The sequence below is a fragment of the Brachycentrus maculatus genome, unplaced genomic scaffold (assembly GCF_059751285.1).
Source record: "Brachycentrus maculatus isolate JH-2025_06_01 unplaced genomic scaffold, ASM5975128v1 h1tg000117l, whole genome shotgun sequence".
In the NCBI taxonomy this organism is placed as follows: domain Eukaryota; kingdom Metazoa; phylum Arthropoda; class Insecta; order Trichoptera; family Brachycentridae; genus Brachycentrus; species Brachycentrus maculatus.
The window spans coordinates 78,032-95,353 of record NW_028280870.1 but is presented as its reverse complement, the minus strand read 5'-3'; the positions used below and the strand labels follow the sequence as shown (position 1 = coordinate 95,353).

Here is a 17,322-nt window from a genome sequence, read left to right as displayed (position 1 = left end):
AGTTACTATAATTTCATGTTATTCATGAGTAAAAATTCTAGGCAAAATACTCGCTTCTCATAAAATATCCATAGTTTAAATACGAAAAAAATTGGAAGTCTCAGCATTCTAGGGCTTACGACATGGCATTCAGCAAGGAAAATATGTCGATATTATAAGTATCTTAACTTATTTGTATACAAAACCTCTGGAATGCTCTGACTTCCATCTTTTTTATTATATAAACGATAGATGTTCCATCTCAAGTTGAGACACCTATGATATCAAAAGTTTTGTCGGATTTAATGCTACTTGATGTTTAATAATTAAAATTTATTGTTTACCATATTAAAAATATAAAATTTTAACACATTATTTACATAAATATCAAAAACTCTACACGAACTCTTGTTGTATCTTGAAAAAAAACTATTATCCGTATTTAGAAATCCTATGAATATTTGGCCTTGTTACGAAAACTAGATGCAAAAAATTATTATGGTCTTCACTCCCTCTATTCTGTTAAAATTAGACACACTAGCTTTTGGCTAGATTCTTTAGGGGTTATTATTCCTTTGAAAAAATAATACAGAAGGTTAAGACCACTCTAGTATCTTTGTTGTATGGTGTTTAAGTAACAAAGTTAAATATTTATAGGACTTTTGAATATGCAAATACGTTTTTTAGGCCTCTCATTTTCGTTAATTGTAAGCCGAGTATTCAAATGAGTTGACTGAATAAAAAAGTTTTGACTTGATAAAGATACACTTAGTATTTTTTCGATGACTGAAAATAATTGACTCAGGGATTCCTCGTGAAAAAAAGATAAAATATAAATCGTATTAAAACGTGTTTTTTACTTGCTGTTGAGCAAAATAAAAGTTTTTAAATAATTTGAGTGAAATTTAACGCTTTTAAGAAGAACAGCTTTTTATTTTTTCGCTGCTTAAATACATATTGTATTTAAAACATTTTGAGGGTCCACATCCTTGTTTACAAATCTTAATTCTTCATTAAGGAGTTATATGTATTGATATCTCTACATACATGAAGAAAAATATGGTAGTCGACACATTCTTCAAAAAAATAATTCAGTAAAAGTGACAATATTTTAAATTAATTCCATATGTATTTATGTATGTTAGCAAATATGCAGGCAAAATATAATTCACCAACTCGAAGTATTGGTAATTCATGACACCATATCAATAGACTATGTTGAGATGTCAATATTATGTTTAAGTCAACAATCTTTTTACTGGTTGATTTTTTTTATTTTTATTTATTCCATAAAATATGCCTCCAATTTACTTTTCTTCACGAAGTCGAGTTTCTTGACACTATTGCTTGTAAAAAGAGACGACCCTTCCTAAGCATAGGTTGTCCCAAAAGACCTCGGCTTAGCCGCGGGCCATATTTATAGCCTCGCTAAGTCTACCGAAGAATATACGTTCTTGATTATTCCTGAACTCGGTCCCTAGCGTAAAATCTTTTTATTCCTTCATTACGAGGCGTTAAATGTTGAAAGCACGTGTTGGCATTGTAAAAAATGGCCGCTGTAATAAAATATTTAAATATTCCACCCCTCAAAGTAGAGTCTCTCAAATTTCAGGGCGGAATTGAAAATCATGGAGATTGGTATTCTTTCCCCGCAGGTAATCCGAGAAATAGGTCTTTATGAATTTATGATTCATCAATCGGGCGCGCGAAAATAGCGCGTTAAAATTTCAGGAAAGCTCTTTCAGGTATGCCCGGGATTAGGCAAAGTAATATGATTTCAAGGGATTAATTTCAGGAGATAATTGAAATTGCGTAACAATATTTCAGTTGTCTAAGATGTATACGAGTAGGTATCTACAGAAAATTAGGAAATTGCGTTTTGATTGCTTTTAAGAGAGTTCAATCTCGCGTTAATGTAAGATTGAAATGTGTAATTTTGGGTAATGATTTTTGGATGAACGCTTTCATGTAATTTGAAACTTTTGAAGGAAATGAACAGCATTTCTGATTTATGTTGACATATTTTTTTAAATTAAAGGTAACATGTGCATTAGAATTTTTTTTAAATGATTCATTATTTGTCCTTTATTTTGCTTGAAATCACGTTTACGTTTTGTTGGTAGAATCCATTTTAACCCTAGACTACGGGATTTTTTTTTGAAAAACTCACATTTTATGTAAAACTTTAACTAAAAACATTTAAAAAAAAGGACAACGTATTTTTTGGGAACTTTGTATTTTATATGAACATAAAATATCGGTAAAAATTGGCACGCTAGTTGTCACAACATTCTTTACATGTGTTGCCACGGTGTTCCTTACAATTTGGATGGATGTTCGTAAATCTAGGGTATAGAATAAAATTCATGGCACCATTTTTTTCTTCTTCTAACCCTTTCCTGTGCGCAGTGGTACAAAGAGCACTGCATCGAATACGAAGTGTTATTTTGATCGCTGAATAAATGAAGGTAAAGTAGCTAGCATTGCTCTTCAGGTACCAGTCTAAGTAATATTTAAAAATATATTAAAGGGAAGAATCGCAGATATATATTTTGAATCCCATGGGAATCAAACCCGGGAAGATTAGCATGGTAGACAACGGCGCTAATCACTGCATTACGGTGGTGGAAGAGGCCATTCTACGAGAACAGTTATGGTAATGGTGCAAAACCTGTTATATTCCATAATGATTAAAATTTGTACGACAAAAAAATGTTAAAAAATAATGCAAAATTTATGTGGTGTGGTTGTCAATCATGGATATAATGGTGAATGTTACAAGTGTATAAAATAATCGCCTATGAGGGGACTTAAACCCTGTAATATCCACTTTAATTTTCATCTTCATCTATGTGGAGGCATATTTTTAAATAATTTTTTTTTTATTATTTATTATTATTTTTTGGCAAAAGTTTCTCATTTCGTTAGCGTATATATTTATTAAAAAAACAATTTTTTTTTATTTCTCCGCCTCCGTGGTGTAGTGGTTAGCGTGTTTAGCTACCGTGCTGGAGGTCCCGGGTTCAATTTCCAGGGTGGTGGTACTAAATATTTGTGATTTTACCCACTAATATTTATTTAATATTTCCCTGGACTGGTGCCTGAAGTGCAGGAGTGATCACCTTGCCTTCATGTAAGCTACGATCAAGATAATATCCTCCTATCAAACCTGAACATATTGTAATATCAGTCAATGTCTGTACCTTACACAGCTATTGAAAATCATTGGACAGATTGAAAAACTGGCAGTACACAACGGAGTCCTAGTTCCGACCCTAATGTATGAAAGTGAAACATGGAGTTGGTAAAATAAGGATGAAAATAGACTGAATGCAGTCGAAATGCGATCTCTCAGAAGAATGTGCGACAAAACGATGCATGATAGATGTTCGAATAGTGAAATAAAGAAGGAATGCAAAGCTGAGACAAGCATTATCGATAAACTTAAGAAAGGTGTGTTGAGATGGTTTGGACATGTGGAACGAATGGCGAATATATTTGGAAAAAAGAAGCAGAGGAAGACCGAGAAAAACTTGGCATGATCAAGTATGCCAGATACTTGAAAGTGGTCAGGTTAGGAGTCGAAACAATCGGCGGGAATGTATGAGGAGATGCATGAACGTGGAAGAGGCGAAGAATGTTTTCAAGGACAGAGTGGTATGGCGTTCTATTCTCTCTGCCTACCCCTGCGGAAAAGCGGCGTGATGGTTAGTTATTTAGTCAGTTTAGATTGAAAAAGAGAAACCAAAATCTATTTTTAGTGGTTTTGAAAGGTGCAGAATGTTTTAAAACAAGGGATGGTGAATTTCTCTCCCACTCCATGAGTTTTTAAGGATACTGCAAAAAATTTAAGCGGAATCTCCACCCTCCACGAAATACTTTTGAATCCTGAAAATAAAAGTTTTCAAGGCGACGACCCTTTTTTGTCGTCTATATCAATGGTTCTCAAAGTGTGCTCCGCCGTGATCTGAGACCTGGCATTGCCTCTGCGAGGGCTTCACTGCGATGAGCACCATAAAATTCAAGGTGATTCAAGGAATTAACTTCGTACCTACCCTTAAATGGAAACAACATAATAATAATCACATCTTAACATAGATGAAGAAAAATATTCAAGACTGGATATTTACAGGGCTTACGACCTGTCTTAGGCTATTTTAAGTGAACAGTTTACACATTTGTAACGTTCATTATTCAATCTGAGTGGTGTGGTTGTCAATCATAGGTCTTAATTTTTTGCGTGTATATTACGTTAAAAAAGATACAAAAACGTATGTATAAAAAACTCCACCGACAAGACACATATGGTGGGTCTCCGCATTTTTAAAAGTAATTATATATTTGAATTGAATAAATGAATGTATACATGAAAGTGATGTACATATACATATTTAACAAATAAATGAAAATAAAATGTCATTCATGTATATATGTATAGTATCCAGACTTCCATATTCTTCTTCGTCTATGTTGAGATGTTAATAAAAATAGTTCCAAAGTATACAAACCCAGATTTGTGAAGAAAGATTTAGACACAATGAAAATATTATAAACAATTTTATAAATTTAAAGTTGAATCAACACAATATTATTATATTATGTATTGTATTATAATAATGTTTTATTTTGTGTACTATTGTAGAAGTCAGTGATTTTAATTAAATGATACAATAATTAAATAATGAACATAAAACCAGATTTTTATTATTTGAGGGCTGCGTAAAATATTAAGAAATTTAAAAGGTTTTTTTTTCAAAAAAATTGAGAACCACTGGTCTTTATGAACTACGTTGAAACTGTTGGTCAAATCTCCCGAAGGGGTCTCGGAAAAATATGGCAACCTCAAGAGTAATTACTGAAAAATACATATTTAAATTTTGTTAAACCATTTTTTGCTGTCATTTTTGTAGGTTTATCGATCCGACAATTTAATAAAAGATTCTATATATAGTATGTACATAAATGAATTCCTTTGATGTTTGAATTTGAAAAGTGGTCCGTCGATAAAAAAGAGTGTGACAGAGAAAAAAACAAGATGGCGACGTTACGTCAATTGTTAGAAGGTTGGCTTGAAGTGTCATTTATTTGTTTTTTTTTTTTAAACAATATGAGTATTCTGAGTCTCACATTATAAAACGTATTTTTATTATAACTTCACACTTGTAACACGTAACTTGAGAATAAAAGTAAAACTTTACACAAACGTGTGACTTAATTTCAGAATACGTGATTTACAAAGAGATATTGTTACTTGCGATAAAAAAAACTGTTTCCGTGTGAGTTTTTACGACTGGAGCATCCGTTTGGTGCGATGATTTAGATACAATGGATTTATACCATTATAGAGTGGATTTATCTTCTTAACCTTGCATTCTTTCCTGAGATGAATTATCTTTATAATAGTATACATAAGGAAAGAATGCAAGACTAAGATAAGCATTATAGATAAAATTAAGAAAGGTGAGTTGTAATATATTATTAGATTAAAACCAATATTTTTAGCTTTTCCACATTTATTTTTATTTGACCAGCGACCGAGTTTCGTCGTTACCGACATCATCAGATTGGTGATGATGTCGGTAACGACAAAACCCGGTCGCTGGTCAAATAAAAATAAAAGTGGAAAAGCTAAAAATATTAGTTTTAATCTAATAATATATTAAAAATGCAATTCCATCATGAAGTGTCAGTGGATAATTTAAATCTATTAAAAAGGTGAGTTGAGATGGCTTGGACGTGTGGAACGTATGAGTGAGGAAAGAACGGTTAAACAAATTTATGAAGCAAATGTAGTTGGAAAAGAAGGACAGGAAGACCAAGGAAAACTTGGCACAATCTGGTGTGTCAAATACTTAAAAGCGGCCGGGTCAGGAGTCGTAATAATCGTCGAGTATGTATGAGGAGATGCATGAATGTAGAAGAGGCGAAGAATGTTTGCAAAGACAGAGTGGTGTGGCGTTCGATTTTCTCTACCTACGGCGTGATGGTTAGTTAGTTAGTTAGTTATAACCCCAATCATACGTACAAACTAATAGCTCCCATAACCAGTATGGGTTCCTGAAAATTAATTTATCCTTCGTAAATATTCATGCTGATAAGATATATCACACGCCCACTAATTAAGTACACATGCGGTTAATTTATATTGTGCAAATTAGTACGCGGTGTACAAATGTATGGTTGGTATTTGCATAAACACATTAGTTTATTCAATTCCCATATTCTCACCGTATTTGGTGCATAAATTCGTCAGAGGTACTTATGCCCACAATAGAACAATGGCCGTCTATGTTTGGATTTAGAAAGTTTTTTTTAGCTGTAAAGTGATCACTTAACCAGCCTATGATTGGTCGTAGACCCTGTGAATACCCATACATCCATATTTCCTTCATCTTTGTTGAGATGTCACAAAATAATTCAAGTTTTGTAGTGACATTTCTTGGTGGGACTGAATTTTATATAATAAAACAATAACTAAATAGTTTTTTCCACATGTATTCTATTTTGTCGGTGATCGAGTTTCGTCGTTATCGACATCATCAACATTATCAGCTGGTGGGCGGATATACAAAATTCAATGTTATTTATACAACAAGACAGGGTTTCAATAACATGATTTAATATAATTTTTGTTACAAAATGAATTTAAATTGAACGAATTTAAGTTGTCCATTATAGAAATAAATACTTAGAAGTTAAAGTAAGGGTTCAAAGTAGGATTTTATATTATCAAACTGTATAAAATGAATGTAGAAGAGGCGAAGAATATTTGCAAAGACAGAGTGGTGTGACGTTCGATTTTCTCTGCCTACGGCGTGATTGTTAGTTAGTTAGTTAGTTAAAGTGGCTTTATCGTTCCAGATTCGCTGCAAGTGACCATGGAGGAGTCGTCCGGGCAGGGCCCGAATCTGCTGCAGCCGCCCACCGTGAGCAGCTTCCCGTTGTTCGGCGCCGACCGCGTGGACCCCTTCTTCGTGTCGCTCGCGCCGCCCAACGTCACCGCCCTGGTCGGCCGCTCCGCCTACCTCAGCTGCCGGGTGCGGAACCTGGGAAACAAAACGGTCAGTTCATCACGTCCACGCTTTTGTCCGCCTCCATAGTGCAACTTTTATGCCAGCCAATGACAGTTCCCACACACCATGAATGCCCAAATATTTCCATATTCTTTTTCAAGATTTTTTTCATCTTTTTGAGGCATGTATTAACAAAATAAATTGAAATTATTAATGAAAACACTTGTTTTTTGATAAGTGGTAAAAAAACAAGTGGTAACAAAAAATCTCTTTCACTGTAATGGTCAGCTCGCTTGGCTACCGTACTGGAGGTCCCGGGTTCGACGTGTGTAAAGTGATCATAACCAGCATATGTCAGGTCATAAGCCCGGTAAATACCCACACTTCCATATCCTTATTCATCTTTGTTGAGATGTCAAAAAATGTAATATGTTTTATCCTTGTTTAATGTTCAATTCCGGATATCCTTCAAAAATAAGTGATTGATTATGTCTAAAAAGTATGAAGAAGATGAGTCTCCCAACATAAACTTTCCTGACATTGCTTTTTTGGTCAGAGTGCTTGTCGAGAATTTTTCCCATTTCCTTTTGTGACTTGATGTGGACAAAATGACGCAAATTTGCCTGTTTTCTCATTGGAAATATGTAAATTTTAATACAATTCTTGGTGACAAAATACAGTTTGCTCTGAAAGAGACTGCTCTCTAATTTTCTAAACTTTTTCGTATAAACGCGATTCGATTTATATCACCATAAGTTGTAACAAGTAGATAATACGAATTCCAATACGTTATATTAACCTGGTATTAAATGATCAATTTGATGCAGTTAATTAATAATTATACAAAAAGTAATAAAAATATATATGTTTTTTAAACATATGTTGTTACGTGTGTCCCAATTCTTTCTTTTTTGTAAAACGTTTACAAATTAAGTAAAAACAGCTTGGATGTTTTAATTTAAAAAAAGTAGTTATGAATCACATTTTTATCAATTTATGGCAAATTTTATTAACCTTGACCCGTAAAAATGTATCATTTTTTAATAATAACATAGCTTTACACAACTTTCTTTTTGCGGAGACAAAATTGGGTTAATGTGCTTTTGTTTTTCTCGTTTCTCTTTTAAGCATTTATGCGACTTTAATTTTTGTAATATTACAAATAATTGAACGATGTAAACGATAAATAATTCTTAATTTTGATGTATAACTCATTGAAAAAAAAAACATAATGTGGATCGAAAATGTTTACACAACCCTGAAGTAATTTCTAACATACTGTCCAAAATGTCTCTTTTATCTGAGAACACAGATCTGACGGATCTGGTATTTCTTGATTTTTCTTCTTCTTTAAACCCTCATCTGCACCCCAATAGTGCAAAGGGCACTGCATCATACAAACGCAGTGTTATCTTGATCCTTAACACGTTAAAGAAAAGGTGATCAGGGAAATATTGAATAAATATTAATGTGAAAAAATCACTCCTATTTATTTGATCCCCTGGGAATCGAACATGAGAACTCCATTACAGTGGCCAAGTGTGCTGACCATTACACTACGGAAGTAGAGTACCTTTCTTTCTACAGCACTGACAGCTGATATATCGGATTTAGGTAGTTTGATAAGGTATGATGCTTTGCTCGGTGTTAGGAAGATCGGGTGTAAACACTGAATTGATGAAACGACCATATTACAAGAGTCATATTACAGATGTTCTATGAAATGTCACTTTATTTCCTGTCCTAGGTACAAAAAAGTAATTCGGTTGACAAAGTAGACCCCTCGTGATATATCGCTGCGGTCAGGGACATAATAAAAGCACCCTGCGAAGCGAAGAGGTCCTTACCCCATCAGGACACCATGGTGCAAGACCGTATTACGAGGATAATCATAAAACGGAAGACTAAAGAGTTCAGCGGCTAAGAAGAGAATTAACAGGAGAAAATTCGAGAGGAAAATCGATTAAGTTTTAAATTGTCGAGGAAAACGCTGCGAAAATACACTTTAGAGGATTCTTTGTACTTAAAATTATCTTCTTTTATTCCACTCGTTTGTTTTTATTTCTCTAACAGTCACAGTAGAAACTCTAGAGTTTAATCTGTTTATTCTAAAGAAAAAGAATTTATAATTTAGGCTTACTTGATAAATACCACTATTTCTTAAAATATAATGTGACACGTGTTTCGATGCATTCTGCAAGATTTTCAAGTTTATTTTCAAACAGTGTTTGAAAATAATGCATAGAAACACGTGTCATAACAGATTTAAATAACAAGTGGTTTTAACTATGTAAAGCTTAAATTATATCCTTTTTAAAAATACATATTTTTATTTTGACTTTACCCTGGGAATCGAACCCAGCCCCTTCAGTATAGTAGCCAAATATGATAACTACTACACCATAGAACCCAGCTCCTTCAGTATAGTAGCCAAATATGATAATTACTACAAACTGGTTATTATAAACCTTCTAACCCTTATTCGCAACCTATGGTGCATAGGGAACTGTATCGTATTGACGCAGTGTTATCGTGATTGTTACTTACACGAAGGCAAGGTGATCGCTCCTGTGCATCAGGGACATATGAAATAAATATTGGAGTGTAAAATCACTTCTATTCATTTTCACCCCACTAAAAATCGAACTCGAGACTTCTAACACGGTAGCTAAACACGCTAACCGTTACACCACGGAGGCGGACAAAAATGCTGGTTATTATAAATGGTACACCAAAATTAGTTTTTATATGAGCATAACGTATAAAGACTGACATTTTGAATATAAAACAAAATATCGCCCAACGCGCAGAAAGGAAGGGATGTAAGGGTACAGTGATAAAGGAATAAGGGTTTAAGCTGGTAATTATGACGCGTAATATAAAAGAGAAAAAATGTCTGTAAAAGATATTAATTTAATATATTCAGATAAGGATATTATGCGAATGCTGAAGGAAGTAAAATACGATGAATAATCATAAAAAAAATTAAATATAATTTTTCTGCAATTAAATGTAACTTTGTTTTAAAATCACTATGGTTATAGTGACTTTAAAACAAAGTAACATTTTAATTAAATATAAAATGGAAAATCACAAAATTAGTGCTTCAAATATAAATTATATTTAATGAATATTTCAAGCACTAACATTGTGATTTTCCATTTCATAATTTGTTCTAAAATCACTTTTTATAGGGATTTTAAAACAAAGTTGCATTTTAATTATAAATTGTATAATCTTTCTGATTTAATTAATTGATTTGGCAGTCACTTTATGGTAATATCTATCCATTTACAACACGTACATGTTTAACCCTGATGATGACAAGGTTCTTGTCGAAACCAGTTGGAGAAAAAATGTACCAATGTAGTGGTTAAAAACCAAGTCATTTTATTTGATCAATTTTTAAATTTTAGTTTAATTTGGTTAATACTCGTTCATAACACTATTAAACCTTTTGCGAATCTTGTTTCGATGCCTCCTACATCTTTAGAAATATACCATACGGTGATTAAAAATGAAATTAAAATATGATAAATTAAAAAAAATCTATGAACATAAATAAAAATATAAACATTCACAATATTTTATGTGTGTTCAAATTATTGTTCTCAAATCTCGGTTTCTTCACTTAGGAGGTATTTTCACATTATGACATCTCAACAAAGATGAAGAAGAATATAAAAGCCTGGGTATTAAAAGGGCTTTGACCTGTCATATAGTGGCTAAGTGATCACATTATACACGTGTAACATTCACCACCCTACCAATATTGAATTAATTTTTAAAAGATGTATATATGCAATGCTGTTGGTTTCCTTTAAAATTTTCATGAAAAAGAGGGATCTTATGCACGTTTGTATTTCATAAATAGCTTTACCAAATATATTTTTATTTAACTTAACTATATATGGTGCCGAAGAATTAGTATATGCAAGAAAGTTTAAGCCTTACTTTTTTATATCACCATTCGAACATCTATCATACATCGTTTTCCACACATTTGTCTAAGAGATCACATTTTGACTGCATTCAGTCTACTTTCATCATTCACTTCCATATATTAGAATTGGAACCAGGACTCCATTGTGCACTGTCAGTTATTATCTGATATGTTTTTATGCTTGAAAAAATAAAGTCATAATGCTCGTATTCATTAAACGGCTTGAAACAATTCACAAATTAAAAGTGAATTCGCCATTTTGTTTCTCGAAATAAGCAAAGATGTAAAATTAATTCGTAAAAAAATACAAACCGACGCACATAAGCGTTTATTCAAATTTAACAAAGCCAAAAACCGACGCAGGCTGATTGCGGGCAATTTTTTTTCACGGAAAACGTTTTATGGACCTCCTATCATAACGTATAATGTCGTACATATTTTCTGCAACTTTATTACTTTCCAAGTGGTCGCTTAAAGTAAGCTCGAGTAGAAGAGAAATGCTTTCTCGGCAAATAAAGTCGCGAAAAAAGAAAAAATACGGCCACCGTAAAGCAAGTGATAATATTGTTTTATTTTTGTTACATATCAAATTAGGGTACGTCCGCCTCCGTAGTGTAATGGTCAGCATGCTCGGCTACCGTTTTGGACGTCTCGGGTTCGATTCCCAGTGGGGGGGTCAAATAAAAATAAGTGATTTATTCACTCTGATATTTATTAAATATAACCCTGTACTGGTACCGGAAGCGGAGGGCTTATCACCTTTCCTTCATGTGTTAACGATCAAGATAACACTGCGTTTATATGATGCAGTGCCCTATGCACCATTGTGTGGGGATTTAAAAAAAAAGCAATTCTCGCTTGTTAAATCCGGCTGACTTTTTCTGATTTTGATCTTCTATCCTGAGTAATATCGCTGATGATAAGGATGTTGTTATATTTATTTCATCAAATTTTGAATTTTTATTTGGATTTGTTTACTTAATTTAATAAAATTGAGTGACAGGAGAAAACTATTTGATCTGATTAATTAACACCAAATTTTAAATAATATTATAGACTGTCCCTTGTTATTGCAAATGATAAATATTTACTCCCTAACCAGAAACACGAGAAACCGTCATATATTTTATTGTAATAACAGCCGGATAGTGTCTGGAGTCAATACTCCCATACACCGAATGCAAAACCTCGGCAATGATTTCGCGGACCATATCGATATCTGGAATATGTCACTTCCTAACAACAAAGCAATAATAATTACACTTTTTTAGGCTAATGCATAATTTCTTGTTTTTTATACGTTCATTCTTAGTTATATAATTACTTTTTCAACCAATGATACACTTTTTTTACAACATTTTGAGTGTGTCCAAATACTTGTTCAGAAATCTGGATTATCTCCAATTATAGAAGTTATTTTTTTTATTATTTTATTTTTATTTTTCAAATTATAATAAAAAATAATAAAAATTTTAATGAAATTTTCTGGCATTTCTCATGTATGTGATTATAATCGAGGATTCGAACCTCACATACTAATAAAATAGTTTCTGCTCAATAAAAAGCTTCTTTCCATCTCAACAATAGATGTCTCTAGTGGAGTAGTAGGGATTCAAGAACGGTGTTTCGAAATTTGCTCATATATATAGAACTTCCAAGAATTTGAGTAGTGTGGTTGTCAATAATGGGTAGAATTGGTGAATGTTACACGTGTGTAAAGTGATCACGTGAATCAGCCTATGACGGTTGTCAGCCCCGTATATGCCCAGACTTCCATGTTCTTCTTCATCTTTGATGAGATGTCAAAAAATAAAAAAATAATATACTTAAAAAGAGAAAACATGTTATTTTAATCATGAAGTATACATGTAATACCAAATATTATGTACTAATTGGCGGATTGGCCGCTAGCAAAGGAAAAAAAAAGTCCATGATGGGCAATACCGTGATATTGAATGTCTATAAATGGGTCAATATCCAACGTCGCGACGCCTACGATGGTTCTAAAAAGGGAAAAATCTGAAGCCCGCATGCGAATATCTGATTGACTTTGATTTCTAATGAAATCTTATCGCTCACAAGGCTATTCGATGATATATTGAGCGTTAAATTAACTTACATTTAATTCTTACGTATTATCTAAGCCGATGTGTGTTCATACTTAATTACTGCTAGCCAAGTATAGTATATCTTGGTTATGTATTTATATTGGATTCTATTACATATGTACATAATTAGTCTAGTTTTAGTGGATGTTACTCATTCTGTAATTGCCTACAATCTACATTACTTTACAAATAAATTAGAGATAAAAACTGTGTACGAGTATTTCGTTATATTTTACCATTCATATAATTACAAATTACAATAATGAGACGTCACTGAGTTTCCCATGCTGAGGGCACATTTTATAAAACTTATTTATTAAACTATGTGAAAGAATTTTTTTATAACATGTCATCAAATACGACATGGCTGAATGATGCGTTCTATTTCAGATCTACCCACTTTCATGTTCCATTTAAGAATAACTTTAATTTATGTATTAATTTTGTATCAAACACAGTTTTTTTGAGTCTACTAAGTTGTATTTTATTAACAAAAACACATAAAAAAAATATATTGTGACAATTGTTTCGCCTTGTTAGGGCATTATCAAACGAATGTGAAGATCAAATGGACTACGGTCCTTATGTAGCTATACAATTCTAAGTGACAGTTTTAACACGTGCAGCAATAATTTATGGGAGACAATAGTAGCTAATGGGGAATGTAGGTATGTACCCTTATATTTGTTTTCTGGGAAAGGAAGAATTTATTGACATTGCAATATTTTAGAGAATTAATATTTTAAAGCTTAATACAATTGTAGGTAATATTTTTTTAAAGAATTTATATATGTAGATGTAATTATTAGTTTATCAATAACGCAAGCGTTTACATAGAGAGAGATGATGTACAATAATAGTCTATTTAAATATGTTTAGCAGTAGTGAAAACATAAGGTTGGTTTGTTCTTTAGGTAAACAATTGTCGCAATATAATTTTTTATGTGTTTTTGTTAATAAAATACAACTAAGTAGACTCGAAAAATCTGTGTTTGATTTAAAATTAATACATAAATTAAAATGGAGTTCTACAAACTAAACGCCAAATCAATAAATAATAACTTTAATATTCAGTTTCTTTAAAAAAAAACTTTTTGGATAATGGAAGCAAGTTATTTTGACCAAAAGAGGTATGGGTTTGGTTTTGTTTGATGTGTTTCTGCGATTTGGATCTTGTAGCTCTATACATTTCAGTAAAATGTTATAATTGTGATCTGTGTGCTCTGCTGGATATTTTCGTATTGCTATATAAATTTACCAAATTATAAAACAAAGATTACAAAACGTAGAACAAGCTTGATACCTCTTATATTCCGAAGATATTAGTTGAAAAGACAGAATGAAATGCTCTCCTTACAATACATTGTTTACTTTGTGTAATACCACTTTTTTAAACAATTATTTGTGATATTATAAAAATTTATCTTTGTGTTAAATATCTATAAATTTTATAGTGATTTTAAAACGAAGTTACATTTTAATTATAAAAAAGAAAATCAAAAAGTTGGTGCTTCAAATATAAATTATATTAAATTATTTGCGACTGCCGCTTTCGGAAAATCATTCCATCATCAGGAAATAATAATGAATAAATTCCATAATAAATTACCAACTAAATTTAACTTCGAGTCCACTTTTGAAAATATTCCCATTGTGATTCATTTGTCGTCTTTCTCTCTTTCAAAATTTGTATTTTTATACAAATGTCAAATCGTAATAATTTAATTTTAATTTTAATGAATTGATGATGGAATTATTTTCCTAAACCGGTAGTCACAAGTAAGTCTTTCAAAATAGTGGTATTACACAAAGTAAACAATGGATGGTAATGAGAGTGTTTTATTACCATACCACACAGATATCAATGCTTTAAATATACAAAATATAGACAGAATGAACCCTGAGATGCTCCGATTTCCAACTTCTTTCATATAAAACGATAAATGTTTCATCTTAAGTAGAGACACCTATAATATTCAGTTATCACGCAAGGGGTGAATAATCCTGAATAAATAATAATAAAATTGTAGCAAGTATTCCCAAAGGTGGGTAATAATTTTATGCGGAAAGTTTTTCATTAAAGACGGAATAAATGTTGTGCCATTATCGTGGTAAATGTTGGAAATATCGGAACGCGCTAAATATTCGAGTCAGGTTCCAATAACGTTTTGGAAAGGTAGCCGAAAACAAAATGTACATAAATGAACACAGTACAGGAGCGAACTAGCGGCATACCAAATGATGAGGCAACATTTTTCAACGGTTTTAATAAAAGGAATTTGGGCGGTTGTTATTAATAGCGGGCGAGCACTTGTTGGGCACTGAATATTGATTCCCTCGTTAAGATTAATGAACGGAGGCTGCTGGGATCATCAATATGGCTGTTGGGTTCGCTTGGATAAAGGAGAAAAATTGGCGGGAAATAACTGGGCCTGTTCGTATATATTCCGGACTCGTATTCGGACAAATGAAATTAAGACATTTCCGCTATGGATGCCTGTTGAAAACTAATCCACTCAACGGATTGATTCTGTAAGACATTAGAGAAGGTGTCATTTATTAAGAAGGATTGAGAACAAATATACTCGTATGTCTTCTATCTAAACGAATATGTGTCTTTGCTGTAACCTCTACTATGGAGACATTGTGGATACGGAAATATGTATATAAAATCGTTTGAAATTATTCGAGATTTAGAAAGTATGTATTGAAGATTATTCTAGTTAAACATTTACGTCTTAACTGCTAATTAAAGATAAAAATTAATAAAATTGGCCAATGTTTACAGATCTACACTTGATCTGATGATAGAATGGTTATTCCGAAACCTGTTGTCATAAAGTAGTGTTTTTAAGTGGTATTACACAGAGTCTTCTTTATTTATTACTGTTGTTCTGGCTATGTTTTTAAATAGTTTTACTGTATCCACCCTTTGCTTTTATTGTTTTTGTTTTTTTACGCAAATTTTTTGTAGGTCTCTTGTTATCCTAAATCCTAAAGTATGTATATAATATGTTTTTTTTTAAAAGAAAACAATGAATGATAAGGAAAGTATGGCCATGGGCGATGCTCAGTGCTGTGCGCGTTGCCGTTGCCTTCGACACAGGCGCTGCCATTGCGGCTGTGATTTGTCGGCAATCTGTTTTACTTGTATTTAGGGAACATTTAAATAAAATTGATTTAATTAATAGCGAATAAATTTTTAGGAACAGCTGGTTTTAAAATTTCTATATATTTTTTATCGAATTTTCATTTTGAATATTGGGTTATTATAAAAGGTTTTTTTTCACATATAAACAGTGTCGTTGTCGTGAAAAATCATTGCTAAAAATTTACGTTTTTTATTTTTCCTCAGTATAACACTAAGTTATTTACAAATTGATATGTAGTTACGTAATGCTTTCAATGTTTGTGCGTAAAAGTGCAAGTAAAAATTTAGATTTATTCTGGTTACTATGGACAAGGGATCCGGAAAAGGTGGGTCCTGAGTTGAGATCTGAATTCAGCAGAATTCCGGATAGATCTCAGATTCCGGGGTAGATTGTTTCACGCCGTAGGACTTGCAACAGTGAAGGGTTGTTTTGTACTGGGACAACGTTTGGGTTTAGATAAAAAAATATGCAATGTAATCATAAAAAAAACTACTTTTCAAGGAGTGAAAAAATTTACGTTTATATTTTTCTACTGAACTTTAATGACTTAGATTTTATTATATAAAATGAAAGGTAGTAAAACGGGATTTTCATTATTTAGTATGTATATGTAATATATAAATATTTTTATATGTATATATCTTCTTCTTCTTCTTCATCTTGTTGTGGGCCTCGTGGCCAGTTTTTAAGAGGGATTAGCCTCCTTCGATGTCGATTCCCAGCTATCGACCCATCTCTTTGGTGGTCTGCCTGGGAGTCGTCTACCATGGGGTTGGCAGTACAGTGCGATATGAGGGAGTCTGGATGGTTCCATTCTCCTCACATGCGCATACCATTGTCTCCTTCGTTGCCTTCCCCACCTAACGCTGTATATATAATGATGTATATATATAAATGCAATTTATTTTCAAATGAATCGAAGAACTTACCGAAGTATTTTACATACTAGGAGACGCCCGAAAAAATGATTTGAATTTTTACGAAGCTAACAATTTGATCAGTTATTTTATTCACAACATTTTGGGTGCGTATAAATTCTTATTCACAAATCTTGGTTTCTCCACCGCTAAATAAAAGCATTCTCTAACCAACTCGATTATAGATACTGGCGCAAACTCACATACGAT

The 17,322-nt window shown here is 32.4% G+C and overlaps 1 protein-coding gene across 2 annotated transcripts in view; it reads left to right on the top strand.

Annotated features, from left to right (window-relative positions):
- LOC148309752 (zwei Ig domain protein zig-8-like) overlaps positions 1-17,322 on the top strand; it is a 111,099-nt gene that overhangs the window by 36,619 nt on the left and 57,158 nt on the right. The window contains exons 1-2 of one of the 2 annotated variants that reach the window (XM_088259438.1): positions 5,301-5,439; positions 6,841-7,040. In XM_088259438.1, coding sequence (XP_088115564.1) covers positions 6,858-7,040 — 183 coding nt within the window. In that variant the 5' untranslated portion in view covers positions 5,301-5,439; positions 6,841-6,857. Of the gene's footprint in view, positions 1-5,300; positions 5,440-6,840; positions 7,041-17,322 lie in introns of those variants that run through there. The other variant, XM_088259437.1, reaches the window with a different exon arrangement.